At 37.2% G+C, this 13,639-nt stretch overlaps 2 protein-coding genes across 3 annotated transcripts; one reads left to right on the forward strand and one right to left on the reverse strand.

Annotated features, from left to right (window-relative positions):
• Nucleotides 1-797: 797 nt before the first annotated feature.
• Nucleotides 798-4,402, forward strand: LOC125837330 (uncharacterized). Its single transcript, XM_049516471.1, has 4 exons — nucleotides 798-1,175; nucleotides 2,157-2,225; nucleotides 3,793-3,965; nucleotides 4,079-4,402. Exons 1-4 carry the CDS (start codon nucleotides 863-865, stop codon nucleotides 4,271-4,273), a joined length of 750 nt encoding a protein of 249 aa, XP_049372428.1. The 5' UTR covers nucleotides 798-862; the 3' UTR covers nucleotides 4,274-4,402.
• An 811-nt stretch (nucleotides 4,403-5,213) lies between these two features.
• LOC125836732 (uncharacterized) lies at nucleotides 5,214-13,540 on the reverse strand. 2 transcript variants are annotated; one of them, XM_049515947.1, is made up of 9 exons: nucleotides 13,400-13,540; nucleotides 10,465-10,789; nucleotides 9,414-9,539; nucleotides 9,295-9,334; nucleotides 9,122-9,204; nucleotides 8,009-8,077; nucleotides 7,844-7,897; nucleotides 7,290-7,418; nucleotides 5,214-7,170 (listed from the first exon to the last, which is right to left on the reverse strand). In XM_049515947.1, the coding sequence occupies exons 2-9, from the start codon at nucleotides 10,747-10,749 to the stop codon at nucleotides 5,536-5,538; spliced, it is 2,421 nt and encodes an 806-aa protein (XP_049371904.1). In that variant the 5' UTR covers nucleotides 10,750-10,789; nucleotides 13,400-13,540; the 3' UTR covers nucleotides 5,214-5,535. The 2 variants fall into 2 exon arrangements, with proteins under 2 accessions (XP_049371904.1, XP_049371908.1); XM_049515951.1 differs by having other exon boundaries at nucleotides 13,423-13,522.
• Between the last annotated feature and the right edge of the window lie 99 nt (nucleotides 13,541-13,639).

A 13,639-nucleotide genomic window follows, 5' to 3' on the forward strand; every position in this document is an offset into this window, starting at 1 on the left:
AAAATGGTGTGAATCATGGTCAGGCTATATGTATTATTCCCCAACCAGAGTTCAAATCCCTGTTGCCACATTTTAGTTTTATTTTTTTATATCTAGAACCCACTTCGTGAAAATCCTGGGTCTGCCACTGTACTGGCCCCTACATGCTAAAAAAAATGGTGTGAATCATGGTCAAGCTATATGTATTATTCCCCATGTCACTACGGAAGTTCTGTAAATGTTTTGGGAAAAAAGTGTCTGAAAATTATACCACCAAAAAAATTGTAGACTAACACACACGAAAAATTAAAAAAATCGATTAATTCCTATTTAGTGGCCCCTATATTTGATTATGGTGAGACTATACATATTGTTCCCTCAGGTCATCACATAGGGTTCTGTAAAGATTTTGGAAAAAAATACCTGAAAATCATATCACCAAAAAATTCGTATACTAACACTCATAAAAAACTGATAAAATCCTTTTTTTTCTTCAATTTCATGGTCCTTAAATGTTAGAAAAAAATGGCATAGATCATATAGAAGATATAGTTATAGTTCACCAGGTCATTGGATGGTCCTAATGGGATACCATATTCATAAAAATTTATGAACTAACATACACGAAAAACTATCGTTTTCTTATCTTTTCTTTTACATATTTTTTTTTCATTCTAAATCATTTTTGTATTTATTCATAAAAATGATTGACCTTATGTTTATCCATACCTTAAAAAAAAATATATCAAATATATCTACTCAGCTCAAAACGTTGTCGTTTTAGCTTCATTTTCTACTTCTGAAGTATCTCTATAAAGAATCACAAAGAACTAAAAATCTTCACTTTCTCAGTTCAATTCACTTTTCAAATCCAATCAAAGCAATGATTCTACAAACTACAATCAATTCTTTCACATTTTCATCTCAACCCATTTCAAGAAACAGTTTTTTCTTTAAAAATCTGACCTTTTTCACCTCCCCTTTGCTACCCAAATCTTTTTTACCCAGTCTTGATTACAAGTTCTATTTGGGTAACAAAAGGAGCTCATTGAGTGTTTCTAGTGCCAAAACTGGGTCAAAAACCATTCATGCTACTTTGCTTGAAGCTCCTGTCTTGTGGGTTGGGAGAGTTTGTGTATTTTATGCTCTATTGAAAGCTGGTTTAGCTGGATCTCCTTCTAATCCTCTTGTTTCAGGTATTCTTGTTTTGTTTTACATCAAGAATGGGATATGGGGTTGTTTTTTTATGTGGGGAAGTATGGTATTTGAGTCTTTAGTTTTGATGTATAATGTGTAAATGAGAAATGGGGTTGTTTTAGTTATTTGGGAAATGTGGTGTTTGAGTCTTTTAGCTTGAGTTGTAATGTGTATATGAGATTGGGTTTGTTTTTTTATGTGTAAAGTTTGAGTCTTTAGCTTGATTTGTTATGTGTTAATGATAAGGGATTGTTTTTGTTTGTATGGGGACTGTGGTTTTTGAGTCTTTTAGCTTGATTTGTTTGTGTTTTGGTTGTAGATTTATTAAAGAATGAGGAGATGGGGTCTGTTTTCTTATAGTGGGAAAGTATGCATTTGAGTCTTAAGCTTTATTTGTAATGTCTTAATGAGAATGAGGTTGTTTTTGTTATTTGGAAACTGTGTTTTTTCAGTCTTTTAGCTTGATTTGTTGTGTGTGTGTTAGTTGTAGATTTATCAAGAATGGGAAATAGGGTTCTTTTCATATGTGGGGAACTATAGTAGTCGAGTCTTTAGCTCGATTTGTAATGTGTTCATGAGAATGATGTCATTTTGTTTATTTAGGATCTGTGGTTTTTGACTCTTTTAGCTTGATTTGTTATGTGTGTTGGTTGTAGATTATCTAGAATGGGAAGGGGGTTGTTTTCTTATGTAGGAAAGTATGGTATTCGAGTCTTTAGCTTGATTTGTAATGTGTTAATGAGAATGAGGTTGTTTTGTTTATTTAGGAACTGTGGTTTTTGAGTCTTTTAGCTTGATTTGTTATGTGCGTTGGTTGTAGATTTATCAAAAATGGGAAATGGGGTTGTTTTCTTATGTAGGAAAGTATGGTATTTGAGTTTTTAGCTAGATTTGAATGTGTTAAATGAGAAATGGGGTTGTTTTGTTTATTTGGGAACTGTGGTGTTTTGAAGCTTTGATTTGTTGTGTTTTGGTTGTAGATTTGGAGACTGATGGGAATGCTGAGTTGGGTTTTGCCAAATGGTTTGAAGAGTTGCAAAGCAAACCAGGTTTGTGGAGTGTTCTTTGGTATATCTACATTTGTTTGTGCTTTAGGAATGAAGGATTATATTATATGAGATGATGTATTGATATGCTGATGAACAACTTTTGACTAGGCTTACTTTTAGAAAATAATAGCTTTGTAGAAAGTTCGAGTTGTTCTGTTTTCCTTGTTTTTGATTTTTGAAGCAAGTGATAAGAGTATTTCTTACATGACGAACTGTTTAATCAATGTTCCAAAGTTACAGACTAGTTTAGGAAAATCATGGTATTAGTAGGACATGAACCATATATCTATCAACTGTGGGGGTTTTAGGTCTCAAGCCTCAACTTTAAATTTTTAAGAGCAACGGCAGATTCAAAATTTTCATTAAGGGAATTCAAAATATAAAGACGTAACCACGTGAAGAAGCCAAGGAGATTCAACATCTAATATATACACATAACTAATAATTTCGACCTTCTATATACAACGTGGATTATAGTTTTGCGCCCCTCTAGCTCTGTCCCTGCCTAAGAGCTTGGTTGCTATTGAATGTATCTCCCTCCTTGGCTCCTCTGTCCGCTCCGCTCACTCCTGTAGAGTAGGTTGGATCAGAGTTACACTAGTTGAGGTTTCAGTAAGCGCTTGTTTCTCCCTCCTAAATTTGAGAAGCTGAGGCAGAAAAAGCCCGATTTCCCGGTGTCATGGATTACCTTTCTATTGCCGTAAGCAACATATTTCCTCTCCATATATTTTAGTATGTATTTTGTGAGGGTGATACAATAACAATAACAACAACATACCCAGTGTAATCCCACAAGTGGGGTCTGAGTAGGGTAGCGTGTATGCAAACCTTACCCCTACCTTGAAAGGTAGAGATTTAGGGTGAGAAGGATGCAAAATATGTGCCAATCTGGAGTTTGTAAGCATTGGTAAGAGAATTGTTTCATTACCCTTGTGTCTTAGACTCTCATCTGCTTTGGATTTTTTGCATGTAACATGAATGGTGCTGCCTCGATTTTACACTTGTCCTGCATTTGCTATATGTTGATAACAATTGTTAGCAAGAATATAGTCAATTTTAGGTTTCAAACTAAATTTTACGTATAAGTTTGAACTCATATTAAGAGCTCATTTACTTAATACATCAAATTTTTTCATAACTTAGTCATTGTTGTTATTTTCTTTGGACAGAATAAGTAGGCTCCTTTCGGAAAATACCGAGAAAATGTGTGAGTTCACCTTGCAGAAACCATTATTCCTTTGTATAGTCTTGTACATTGCCATAGGACTCTAATTTCCTTCTCCTTTTTCACTCTTTGGATGAAAGCAGTTAATTTTGGACTACACATACATATTTGTATTTTTCTCCATTTGCTTTCTTCATTAAATTCCATTGCTTTATTTCTGCTTAAAGCCCCAATGGACCTTAGAGCTTTTTGTGCTTTTCGCCTTAGATAAACTGTCTCATTTACATGTAAATGTAGTTGCTGCGTATCTTCTGTCCAGTTATTCTTTCCGAACACTTCTTCCAAATACAGCCGCTTAGTAAATAGACAAATTTAATGATATTCTTGTTCTTGTATTTACAGAGAAGGAAGCTACTGACAGAAGGAAATTAGTGAGCAAATGGCATCCTACCACTAAGGGGACCTTACGTCGAAATTACAGGGTACCGTCCAAACCTGAAGGAAAGCGCCTTCTCAAGTCCATTGCTTCCTTGCTATCAGATGATGACCACTTCAGAGATGCCACTTCTCACAAGGTAATGAGAGCTTTAAAATTTTCTCGTTTGGCGCTTTCCATAACGAGTATTTCTGAACATGAACATGTATCTTTGTTCAACATCTCCTAAGAAGTATTTACTGTTTTCTCCAGGGTTGTCAGATTAGGAGGGAAAGTGCTCATGGAGAAAGTGTCTGTTGCAACAACGTGCGAGCATTGTTTGATGAGCTCCCTACGCCACACCTTATTGTCGAGATCACTCCTTTCCCTGCTGGTCCTTTAACAGAAACTGACTATGCTAAGGCTGAAAAACTAGAGAGGGTACTTAGATCAGGTCCTTCTGTCTGATTAAAGAGTGTCATGTTTAACTCCTTTTTGTATGTATTTCTTCTTTTTGTACATAAGCAAGAGATATTTGTGCAATGTTCCTACTCTTCAGAATCAAACTAAATCAAGAAAACATCTACTTATGCTTTATTTTCCAGGCTTATCCTTTCTCCCATTTCTCAACTACATGAAAAAGGTGTGAATTCCTATGCCCCTCCTCCATTGCTACTAAAGATCAAAGAACTTGTATGAACATGTTTTCTTCCACATGAAACTTTAGATGGTGCTGAGCCTATGTAATCAGTGGTCTAGTTGGAAGTGCAAAATATATGCTTGGCCACCTGAGCTTCAGTCTGAGTGGCGAGAGAATGATGCATGCTATGTGGTTTAGACACATGTCACGAGTTTGAATTCCATCACAAAAAAAATGAAAGGTATTTTAGTAAAGAATAGTAAAGAAGCAGGTCCATTGTTCGTTGAATTCGTGCACTAACTAGCCATTGGGAAAAAAATTACTCTTAAAAAAAAAGTACAAAAAGAGATTCTCATGAGAAATCCAGCATAGTGAAGATCTTTGAGTACCATCAAAGGAAGTGGTGCAATAGATGAGTTGTTGCTTCCTTAACCAAAAGTTTTGAATTCAAGCTTTGAGTATGAAAAAATCTTTGGTAGGGAGCGCTTCCTCCAAATGGGGCTCTATGCGGCATAAATACATACTAGTCAGGCTCCAACACAGATATCAAATACCAAAGTATAGAAAAAAACAAAACAAAAAAAAGATTTGTTGACTAGCTTCTTCTGCATTACTAGAAGCCTTACTAAACTCATTATCAGTTTTTATTAAAGTGAAAAGATACTTCTGCCATTCAAACGTTGTAGTATTAATTCTAATACAACTTATACAAGCAATATGAGAATAAGAGTGTATCTAAACACTAAAATGCCCATAAATTGAGGAATCTCTATGTTAATCAGTGCATTAGTACTTACTGTGCTAGTGCACCATTCCCTACCCACCCCACATTCCTTCAACAAGTAGGCACCAAGCAAGTATATGCATATCCTAAATACATTGCTTTTCCAGTAATATATATCTATCAGAAAGCATTTTCTGCAATACAAGGAGAATTGAAGGGGTTGGTTACTGTCTCTATGACCCCCAATAAGAAAAATTGCATATTAAGCATTATCACTGATGCATGGATAGCATAGAATTTTACTTTAAGGCTTTAGAGGGGGTGGGGGGTGGGGGGTGGGATCAACATGAAGGTCTATAGTTTGAATCATTTAACTCCAACAGAGGCCATCAAGTCTTCATATTCAGGATCGTTCTCTTGTTTTTCTGCCATTGCTGGATTACCACCAGGATGAGGATGTCGAGGGACAGATGTGGGCGAGAAGGGGTCATATATTTGATGTGCTCCAGAGGAGCCAGAGGCAGGCCTACCATGACGGAAGAAGACATTGTTGGGAGCCTCAAAGTTCTGTGGTCTAAGCATGGCATTTGGATTATTTTGCTGAAGAGGCATGGAGTTCACTCTAGGAGGGAAGGAACCTACATGATTTGGAGCTGGCCTAAAGTTCATAGGTTGCATTTGAGGGACAGTAGGTGAAGCTATACCCTGATTTGAAAATGTCGGATGCCTAAATTGAGGGAGAGGGCCAGCAGGTCCTCGAGCAAAGTCAAGTGACATAGGTGGTCCTGGCTGACTAATCTGATTGCTTAATTGGGGTCTTTGAAATCCTTGAATGACAAGTGGGGGATTTGGATTGTCTATTGCTGGTCGTAGATGAGGGCGCATCATTTGGTTTGAAGGTGAAAGTTCCTGAGATCCAAATTGACTAATTAGCCTGGAAGCTGCTGGATTCTGTGAATGGTGAGGCTGGAATGTAAAATCGCTATTGGGCTGCAGTGGATTTGGAGTTACAAAGGAAGTAGGTCTCATAGAATTAATATTAAGAGAACTTACAGGAACTGGATTAGGTGAGAGATTTGGATTGATTGGTTGTCCACTAGACACAGAGTGGTTCAAGAAATGTGCAGGGGTAGATCCTGAAGATGGACGCAATGGAGGAGGCATATGTGCTGATGGAGATGGTCCAGATGATTGGGGTGCTAAATTATGGCCCTGGAAAACATCTATATGCGGAGCTGCAGAGACACCCATTGGGCGTGAAGCAAGATGATGACTTCCTTGAGGGGAAACTGTGGGGGGAGCCATGGCAATCATGTTGCTTGGACCTTGACCTGTCTGGTTGTTCCATGGTGACTGTGACCATCCAGGGGAGTTTCCAGCTGGGGTCAATGGTCGGTCTGGATATGCTGTAGGAGGGACAGACTGAGGTAATGCAGACATTACTGGTCTGACAACTTGCGGAAACCCTGTTGGACTCGGTTGGCCCTGAGAAAATTGAGGCAGAGTCATATTGGATTGAGGTGGTGTAGACCCTAAAGATGGTATAGGATGTCTAAGTCCACCAATTTGTCCAAAATGAGAGGAAGGCATATATGGCTGCTGCATTAGTGGTGCCTGTGGGCTAGAGTGAACAAAAGGGTTTCGAGGAACTGAACCAAAGCCATCTTGCATACCATGTGGCGGACCAAAGGGTGAGGATGTATTTGACAAGTTGGTAGGTGACGGTGATACTTGGTGAGTGTTGCTGACCAGGGATGCTGAAGAAATCCCGGAGTTAGCGGGTCCTGGAAATCGAGGTACAGGATTCTGAGATGTCGGTCCAGGAAACCACTGCCCTTGGTATGGCTGAAAATGACTTTGAAGTTGAGCAGGTTGTGCTCCAAAACCTGGTTGAGCCATCCCTTGATTTACTACAGGAGGAGGAGTCGGGCCAGGTGTTGCTTCAACGGAAATAGTTTCTCCATCACCTGAGGCTTTTGTGGTTGTGGCCGCAGGAGTCATCTGAGAACCAAATGGAACACTTAACTTTATGACACATACACCAAAAAAAAGAGAAACTGAATTGCCGCATTGGTATTCACAGTAACACCAAGTAAAACACCATACTACTGTGTACTTACTGAAGCTGGGGTAACCAGAAGTTCAATTAAAGCAACTGCAGCATCAACCTTTTCATATGTCTCCGCTGATACTTGGACATGCATTTCCTCATAAGCACCAGAGTCATTTTCACCAGAAGTAACTTCTACCTGGGGACAGATTAAAACACCCGTCAATTTTCAAGAAATCAAGGTGAACAATAGGTATATGTCGTTGCAGCTCATACAGGAGACTTGACAATCCAGACATGATAATCTAATACTAGGAGCAAGTAGAACATAGATTGCATATAAACTACAGTTTATAGGTGTCTCCAGCCTAGTCTACACAACATACCCAGCGTGATCCCATAAATAAGGCCTGGGGAGGATGGGGTGTACGCAGACCTTACCCCTACCTTGGAAAGGTAGAGAGACTTTCGGATAAGACCTTCGGCTCGAGAAAAGCATTCAAAACAGGTTTGAAAAATACCAAGAATGCAAAGCTATAACCAGAGTATTGGTCATCAGCAATTGTACAATTAGATGACACACTGAATATAAATATACACGATGGATTGAATTAGGGACTTTACCTTCTCTCCAGTATCTGCTTTAATAACATAAACCTTTACTTGAGCTCCAGTTTCCTGGTTTTCAGTACAATCAGAAACACTCAATATTGACCAGGAACACTATTTTACTATGCAATCAACTAAAATAAGTAGAACTCCAAGGTCTTGGATGCTAGAAACAATTACCTTTTCCAGTTGCTTATGAGCAGGACCAAAAATCAAACCAATGAAATTGTACCCGGGATGTTCTTTGATCTGCATTGAGAACAAATAGAGATGCCTCATGAGGATCTATCACTTCCCCTTTTGGTGAAAATACGGATAGTCTTACTCCGTGTCAGTAACAGATGGAATAATGTCATGTCTCTTGATTAATATTTAATATGCTTTCAGATTTTTGTGCTTGTATCATACAGCTTGACCTTCTAAAAGGACAACAAAGTCAGTAATAAAATAATGTCATGGCTCTTAATTACTATATCTTCTACAGTTTTAAGTTTGTGTCATATAGCTTGACCTTAAAAAAGTACAAAAAATTATGCAAATAATAAGGCCAAATAAGAGGTCAGACAGTTTCCATCTGCATGATTTACATTGAAGAACTCGCAGGAGTCACTTAAAGATGAATCAAAAAATGAAATCATTTATAGGTAGCATTTTAGGAATATATCACAATAGTTCTACACTATCTGGATACCGATTACAGGTTACAGTTTGAAATACACAAGCACGTGAGATGCTTAGCCAGGTGAATACCCTGTACTAAACTTGAGCTAAATTTCCCTGTTAAACAGTAAGACATGGCTTACAACTAAATCGAATCATTAAAACCCTTCAACATAAACTAAGAAACACCTAGCTCGTGGCAGTCAGAATCAGTATATAATAAAAGACATGACAATGAATAAGTGCACATCTGCCATTTCATATCTAAACCTGCTCTTTTTTGCTGTGGGAGCGTGGATTGGTGGGAGGAGAAGGACAACTAATAACAATTTTCTCCACAAGTCTCCCATTAATCCATAGTTTGTCTAACTTGTTTTGCAAGGCCAGGCCATCATTCTCATTGATATCAACACATATTCAAGTTTTACAAGAATGTAAATGTAGTTAATAGAGTAGTAATTTTAAGCCAAGGAGAAGTGTAATCCAATGCAATACAGATGATCCTTAATCTTGTTCCAGTTGATAAGAATTCTAAAATTTTAAGAATCAACACACAGAACCCAACGGGAGAACTATTGGAACGAGAAAAAAAGAGAAAGAGCACAAAGTGCCAGAAAACTGGGTTTAACTTACAGGTACTGGAATTTTTGCCTCCTTTGGTACAGGCTTATAACCAGCAGGTGGCTTATAACTGGGATTCAGTTTTAGAATCTCCCCTGGACATGAATAAAAACAGATAAGATGTATGGTGTATTTGATAATGGAAGAGTAAAAGTCAGTGACTCGAGGGATCAATCATAACATACCAATGATTTCCCGTCTTTCAAGTTCCAGTGATCTCACATTCTACATCCACAGAAGACGTCAGCTTTAGAAGCTAACCCAAGCAAAATTTGCAACTAAAAATCTTAATGATTTAATTTACCTCATCATTAGGTTGATGATCTGAAGACTCGTGATCTTTAGCAGGAGAGGCTAATAATGAGTCTTTGCTGCCTTCTCCCTCCAAACTCCTAGAATTCAGTAGTTGTGTTATTTGATCCACACGACTCTGCCCAAAATTTGTAAGGCAGCAATATCACTTAGTGGCACCTGGAGTAGGAAATTAATAAAAGCAATTCACACAGAATTACACTGTCTTTTAGGACCCAATGGACAAAGGGAAATTATTAACGGCCACTGAGCCATACTCCATCAATATAATTGAGGCCATAAATGCGTGGAAAACGTTTTTTCTTGGGGGGAAGTTGATAGAGTTATGAAGTTCTTCAAGAAACGATCAAACTGAGAAGAACAAGAAAACCATGGATGATTCTCATGTCGCACAAATTTATGTGAATGTAATTACAGTTTATTTCTATGTTACTCGAACTACCCTAAAATGTTGCCGCACCCATGTCAAGTCCTCCAAAAATGCACTACTTTTGAAGGATCTGCCATGCACCCGTCAACATTTTTGAGGAGTACGAGCAACATACTTTATTTTCAGCTGTTTGATCAATGTAACATAATATGTATACATATTGCATATATACGCATGTAAATGTGCAGTTACGCATAACCTAACATGGTAAAACAAAACTTATTACTGTTTTGGAGTTCCCTTGTCCATGTTGTGGATTTCTAAAAGAAAGGCATGCCCTGTTACGATTCTCTGTATCTATATGAGAAACACATGCATAGATGTAATATTAAGGATCACAAAACATAAAGCACAAAAAAGGTTGTGTAATCTCAACACGTCCCTACGATGTTGAGTTTGGAACTAATGTCAGATTGTTTTCTTCTGATGAAGAATATAAAGGTCATTTCTTCCTGATGCAAGAAATTATAAAGGAACTTAAAAACAAAAAACTAGAAAATAAAATGTTCTTTTAATAAAGTATTACTTTCAATATATCTCTCAATTTCAAGAAAAAGCTTAAAAAAGAAGAGAAAATGTAAATAGGTATATATTGCAAAGCATTCTAAAGCACCTGATATGCCAATGCTCTTGCTTTTCTGACAGTAGTATCCTGTGTGAGATCAGGACCCCATTTGGTTTTCCTTTGCACCTGTTTAGTGCTATCTTCATTTACAGAATCACTAGCTCCTTTTTTTCCTACTCGAAATACCGGAACCAATGAACCTGCTAACTTGTTTTTTGGTATCACAAATCCAGTTTTATTGGCAAACATAGAGATCTTTGGGCCACTCAATGGTGTTGCAGATGAAGCAGCCGTCTGAATGTGGCTAGATGCCTGCTCAAGTTTTGTGCTCATGTTTACTTTTAAGAACACCCAGTACTCGGTATATTAACACCTGCATCAAGAAATTAATCCAATGTGATTCATAGCCAATTGAAAACAAACAAATGATTCAAGAAAAAAAACATTAAAATCTAAGTAACCTATCTAATATTTTATCCGATTCTGACAGTAAGTAATTAAACCATTAGATAGCTAAATCAACAGAGATTAGTTCAACAGCTCACAGATACAAAACATAGGCAGCTATTTGAAACTCCACCCAATACCACCAAATTAAGCTAGTAAAAGCTACATTATAACTACTACTTGTGCTATTACTACATGTACAAGGAAAAGCATTTCCCCTTGTAGCAGATAGATATTACAACATACAAGAGCTCTTTATCCTTTTACAACATAAGGAGCTCTTTACGATTCCGTAGCTAGTAAATCTTTAAGAAAAACCAACTAAAATGAATGAGGCAGGTCATCAGTACACTTTGGGCCTTAATGAATCTTCCATAAGCTTTACCTAGAGCACATAACTGCCACAATATAGGCAAAGTCAGGAGAATAAGAAACCTGAACAGACCACTAATTAATGGACCAAGTGAAGTGCATCAAGGACGGGAATGGAGAACTATTACATGTTGTTTCATTTGTTTTGTTTATCTTGCTATTTTGCTGCCAGTTTTTTTCTTTCTATCATGCTTAGATTACATATGTTTTGAGCCGAGGGTCTACCGTAAATAGTCTCTCTACCCCACAAAGTTGTGGGCTAGGGTAAGGTCTACGTACATTCTACCCTTTCAAGGCCGACTTGTGGGATTAACATTGGGAATATTGTTGTTTTCAGGTCTAAGCCTTGACACCTCTTATAACTTGTATATATATATATTCTTTGTTTATAACTCAAAGACCTAAGTTCAAGCTGAAATACGAATAATGTGCACACCAATTCTCCGCCAATCTTCACAATCTTGTTTCTTCAGATGCATTTTTTAAAAACAGAAAAATGCCTTTTGTACAGCTTAGTTCCTGATCAACTTGCGTTGCTATGGATTCAATATACATGAGCTTACAATGATGATGATGTTTGAATACATAGTATGCACATAACTAATTACAGAATTGAGAATTCTATGACCCCTGATTTTCTACTATAACTGCTATAAAACCCTAACTTCAGAAGATGCTCCTAAACAGACATAAAACTCAAAACAAACATTTAAAACTGTGAACACCCTTATGCCAGTGTTATTGCATGTATGGCCAAGTACTTTTGAAGATTAACTGTTTGTGTTTGGGAAATTAATTTGAAAAGCACTTTTGTCAATATAAGAGCAACAATTTGTGCTTGTCCAAGGTACCAAAAGTGCTTCTTCCAGGGAAGAACCATTTTTTTTTCAGCTTCTACTACTAGTCACAAACACTGACTTTTCCATTAAAAGCTTGGCCAAACATCTCAACTCTCTAAAATAAGCACTTCAAAGAAGAAACTTTTGGCTTCCCAGAAGCTTGGCCAAACATGCTATAAATCTAGTGTGCATACATAGTTCTTTTTTTGTTTTGTTTTCTTTTTCCCCAAAGGTTACATAGCATACAACTCTTCATGAACAGATGGGGATATTAAGATACTGTATCATCCATCAACTAACCCCCATCAAACAGATTGTAATATCACAAACTGAATTTCCCACTTTCCTCAAACATAAATGAAACAAAATCCACAACATTAAAACTTTCATTTTCCATACCAAACCCCCAAACCATTTCACACAGAAAGGAAACAACATATTTTGGAATAGCACAAGAACAATAACAACATACCCCGTGTAATCTGGAGAGGGTAGAGTGTAAGAAGATCTTACCCCAACCTCATGGAGATAGAGAGGTTGTTTCCGAAACACCCTCGAACAAGTGCAGCAAATCAAAGTATTTATGAAAAAAGGGAATACGGCAGTGAAGAAAGCACTACAGAGCATTCAGAAAAAAGAAACAAAACAACAGCGAAATAATGTGGTAATAGAAACACAATAGCTAACAAATGGTAACAGATATCAGAAGCAAGAAACTACATGTATAACACTAACACTACGCCAGATACAGTGCTCCCAGACTCCCACCAAGCCTAATCCCACCATAACGCAAGTCAAAGCTCAACTACCTACTACTCTTCTACCCTAATCCACTACCTCCATACTCTCTTATCTAAAGTCATGTCCTCAGTAAGTCAAAGCTGAATAGCACAAGAACAAAGGGGCAAAAATTGAATCTTGATTTTACAAAAAAAAAAAAAAGGAAGAAAAATATAGACAACAACAAACCACCCATAACCAAAGAAAACCTTAAATATCAAAAACCCATGTCACATTTTTACTAAGAAAGAGAAATACAAAACCTCAAAAGAATCACTTGAACTGAACTTATCCACTTTCCACTTTCCTCAACCACATAGGAAGCAAAATCTACAACATCCAAACCTTCATTTTTACAAAATCAAACTACCAAACCATTTCACACAGAAAGAAAACAGCAACATTTAACAACAGCACAAGAACAAAAAATTGAATCTTGAAACGTATAACAACAAAACCACCCATAACCCCTCATAAAAAACCTTAAATCTGGCAACCCCATGTCATTTTTTGCACCAAAACGCAGGAAAAAACACATTTTTTACCGAGAGAATCGCTAGAAATGTACTCTGAGGATTTCGGAAGAATCTTGTATGAGAATTGAAGCTTGAATGATTGATGAGTAACGAGCAAAGAACTTTGGGTTTTTTGGGGTTAATGGAAGAGGGTTTATGATTCTATTGGTCCATTTTTTATTTTATTTTTTATAATATGGTGTTCGGGTCAGCTTGAGCACATCTCGATTAATTTCATATGATATATGTCATCTTTCACGAGCAACACGT

Source organism: Solanum verrucosum, unplaced genomic scaffold (genome assembly GCF_900185275.1).
Source record: "Solanum verrucosum unplaced genomic scaffold, falcon-dt-bn FXZP01000284.1, whole genome shotgun sequence".
NCBI lineage: Eukaryota > Viridiplantae > Streptophyta > Magnoliopsida > Solanales > Solanaceae > Solanum > Solanum verrucosum.

Excerpts from the sequence above, each read along its gene's own strand:
- LOC125837330 (XM_049516471.1), top strand. The coding sequence starts at position 863 with ATGATTCTACAAACTACAATCAATTCTTTCACATTTTCATCTCAACCC. Across the intron at positions 1,176-2,156 it reads TTCTAATCCTCTTGTTTCAG|ATTTGGAGACTGATGGGAAT; the intron begins GTATTCTTGTTT and ends TTTTGGTTGTAG. Across the intron at positions 3,966-4,078 it reads GAGATGCCACTTCTCACAAG|GGTTGTCAGATTAGGAGGGA; the intron begins GTAATGAGAGCT and ends TGTTTTCTCCAG.
- LOC125836732 (XM_049515947.1), bottom strand. The coding sequence starts at position 10,749 with ATGAGCACAAAACTTGAGCAGGCATCTAGCCACATTCAGACGGCTGCT. Across the intron at positions 9,540-10,464 it reads CAAGAGCATTGGCATATCAG|AGTCGTGTGGATCAAATAAC; the intron begins GTGCTTTAGAAT and ends AATTTTGGGCAG. Across the intron at positions 9,205-9,294 it reads TGAAAGACGGGAAATCATTG|GGGAGATTCTAAAACTGAAT; the intron begins GTATGTTATGAT and ends ATTCATGTCCAG.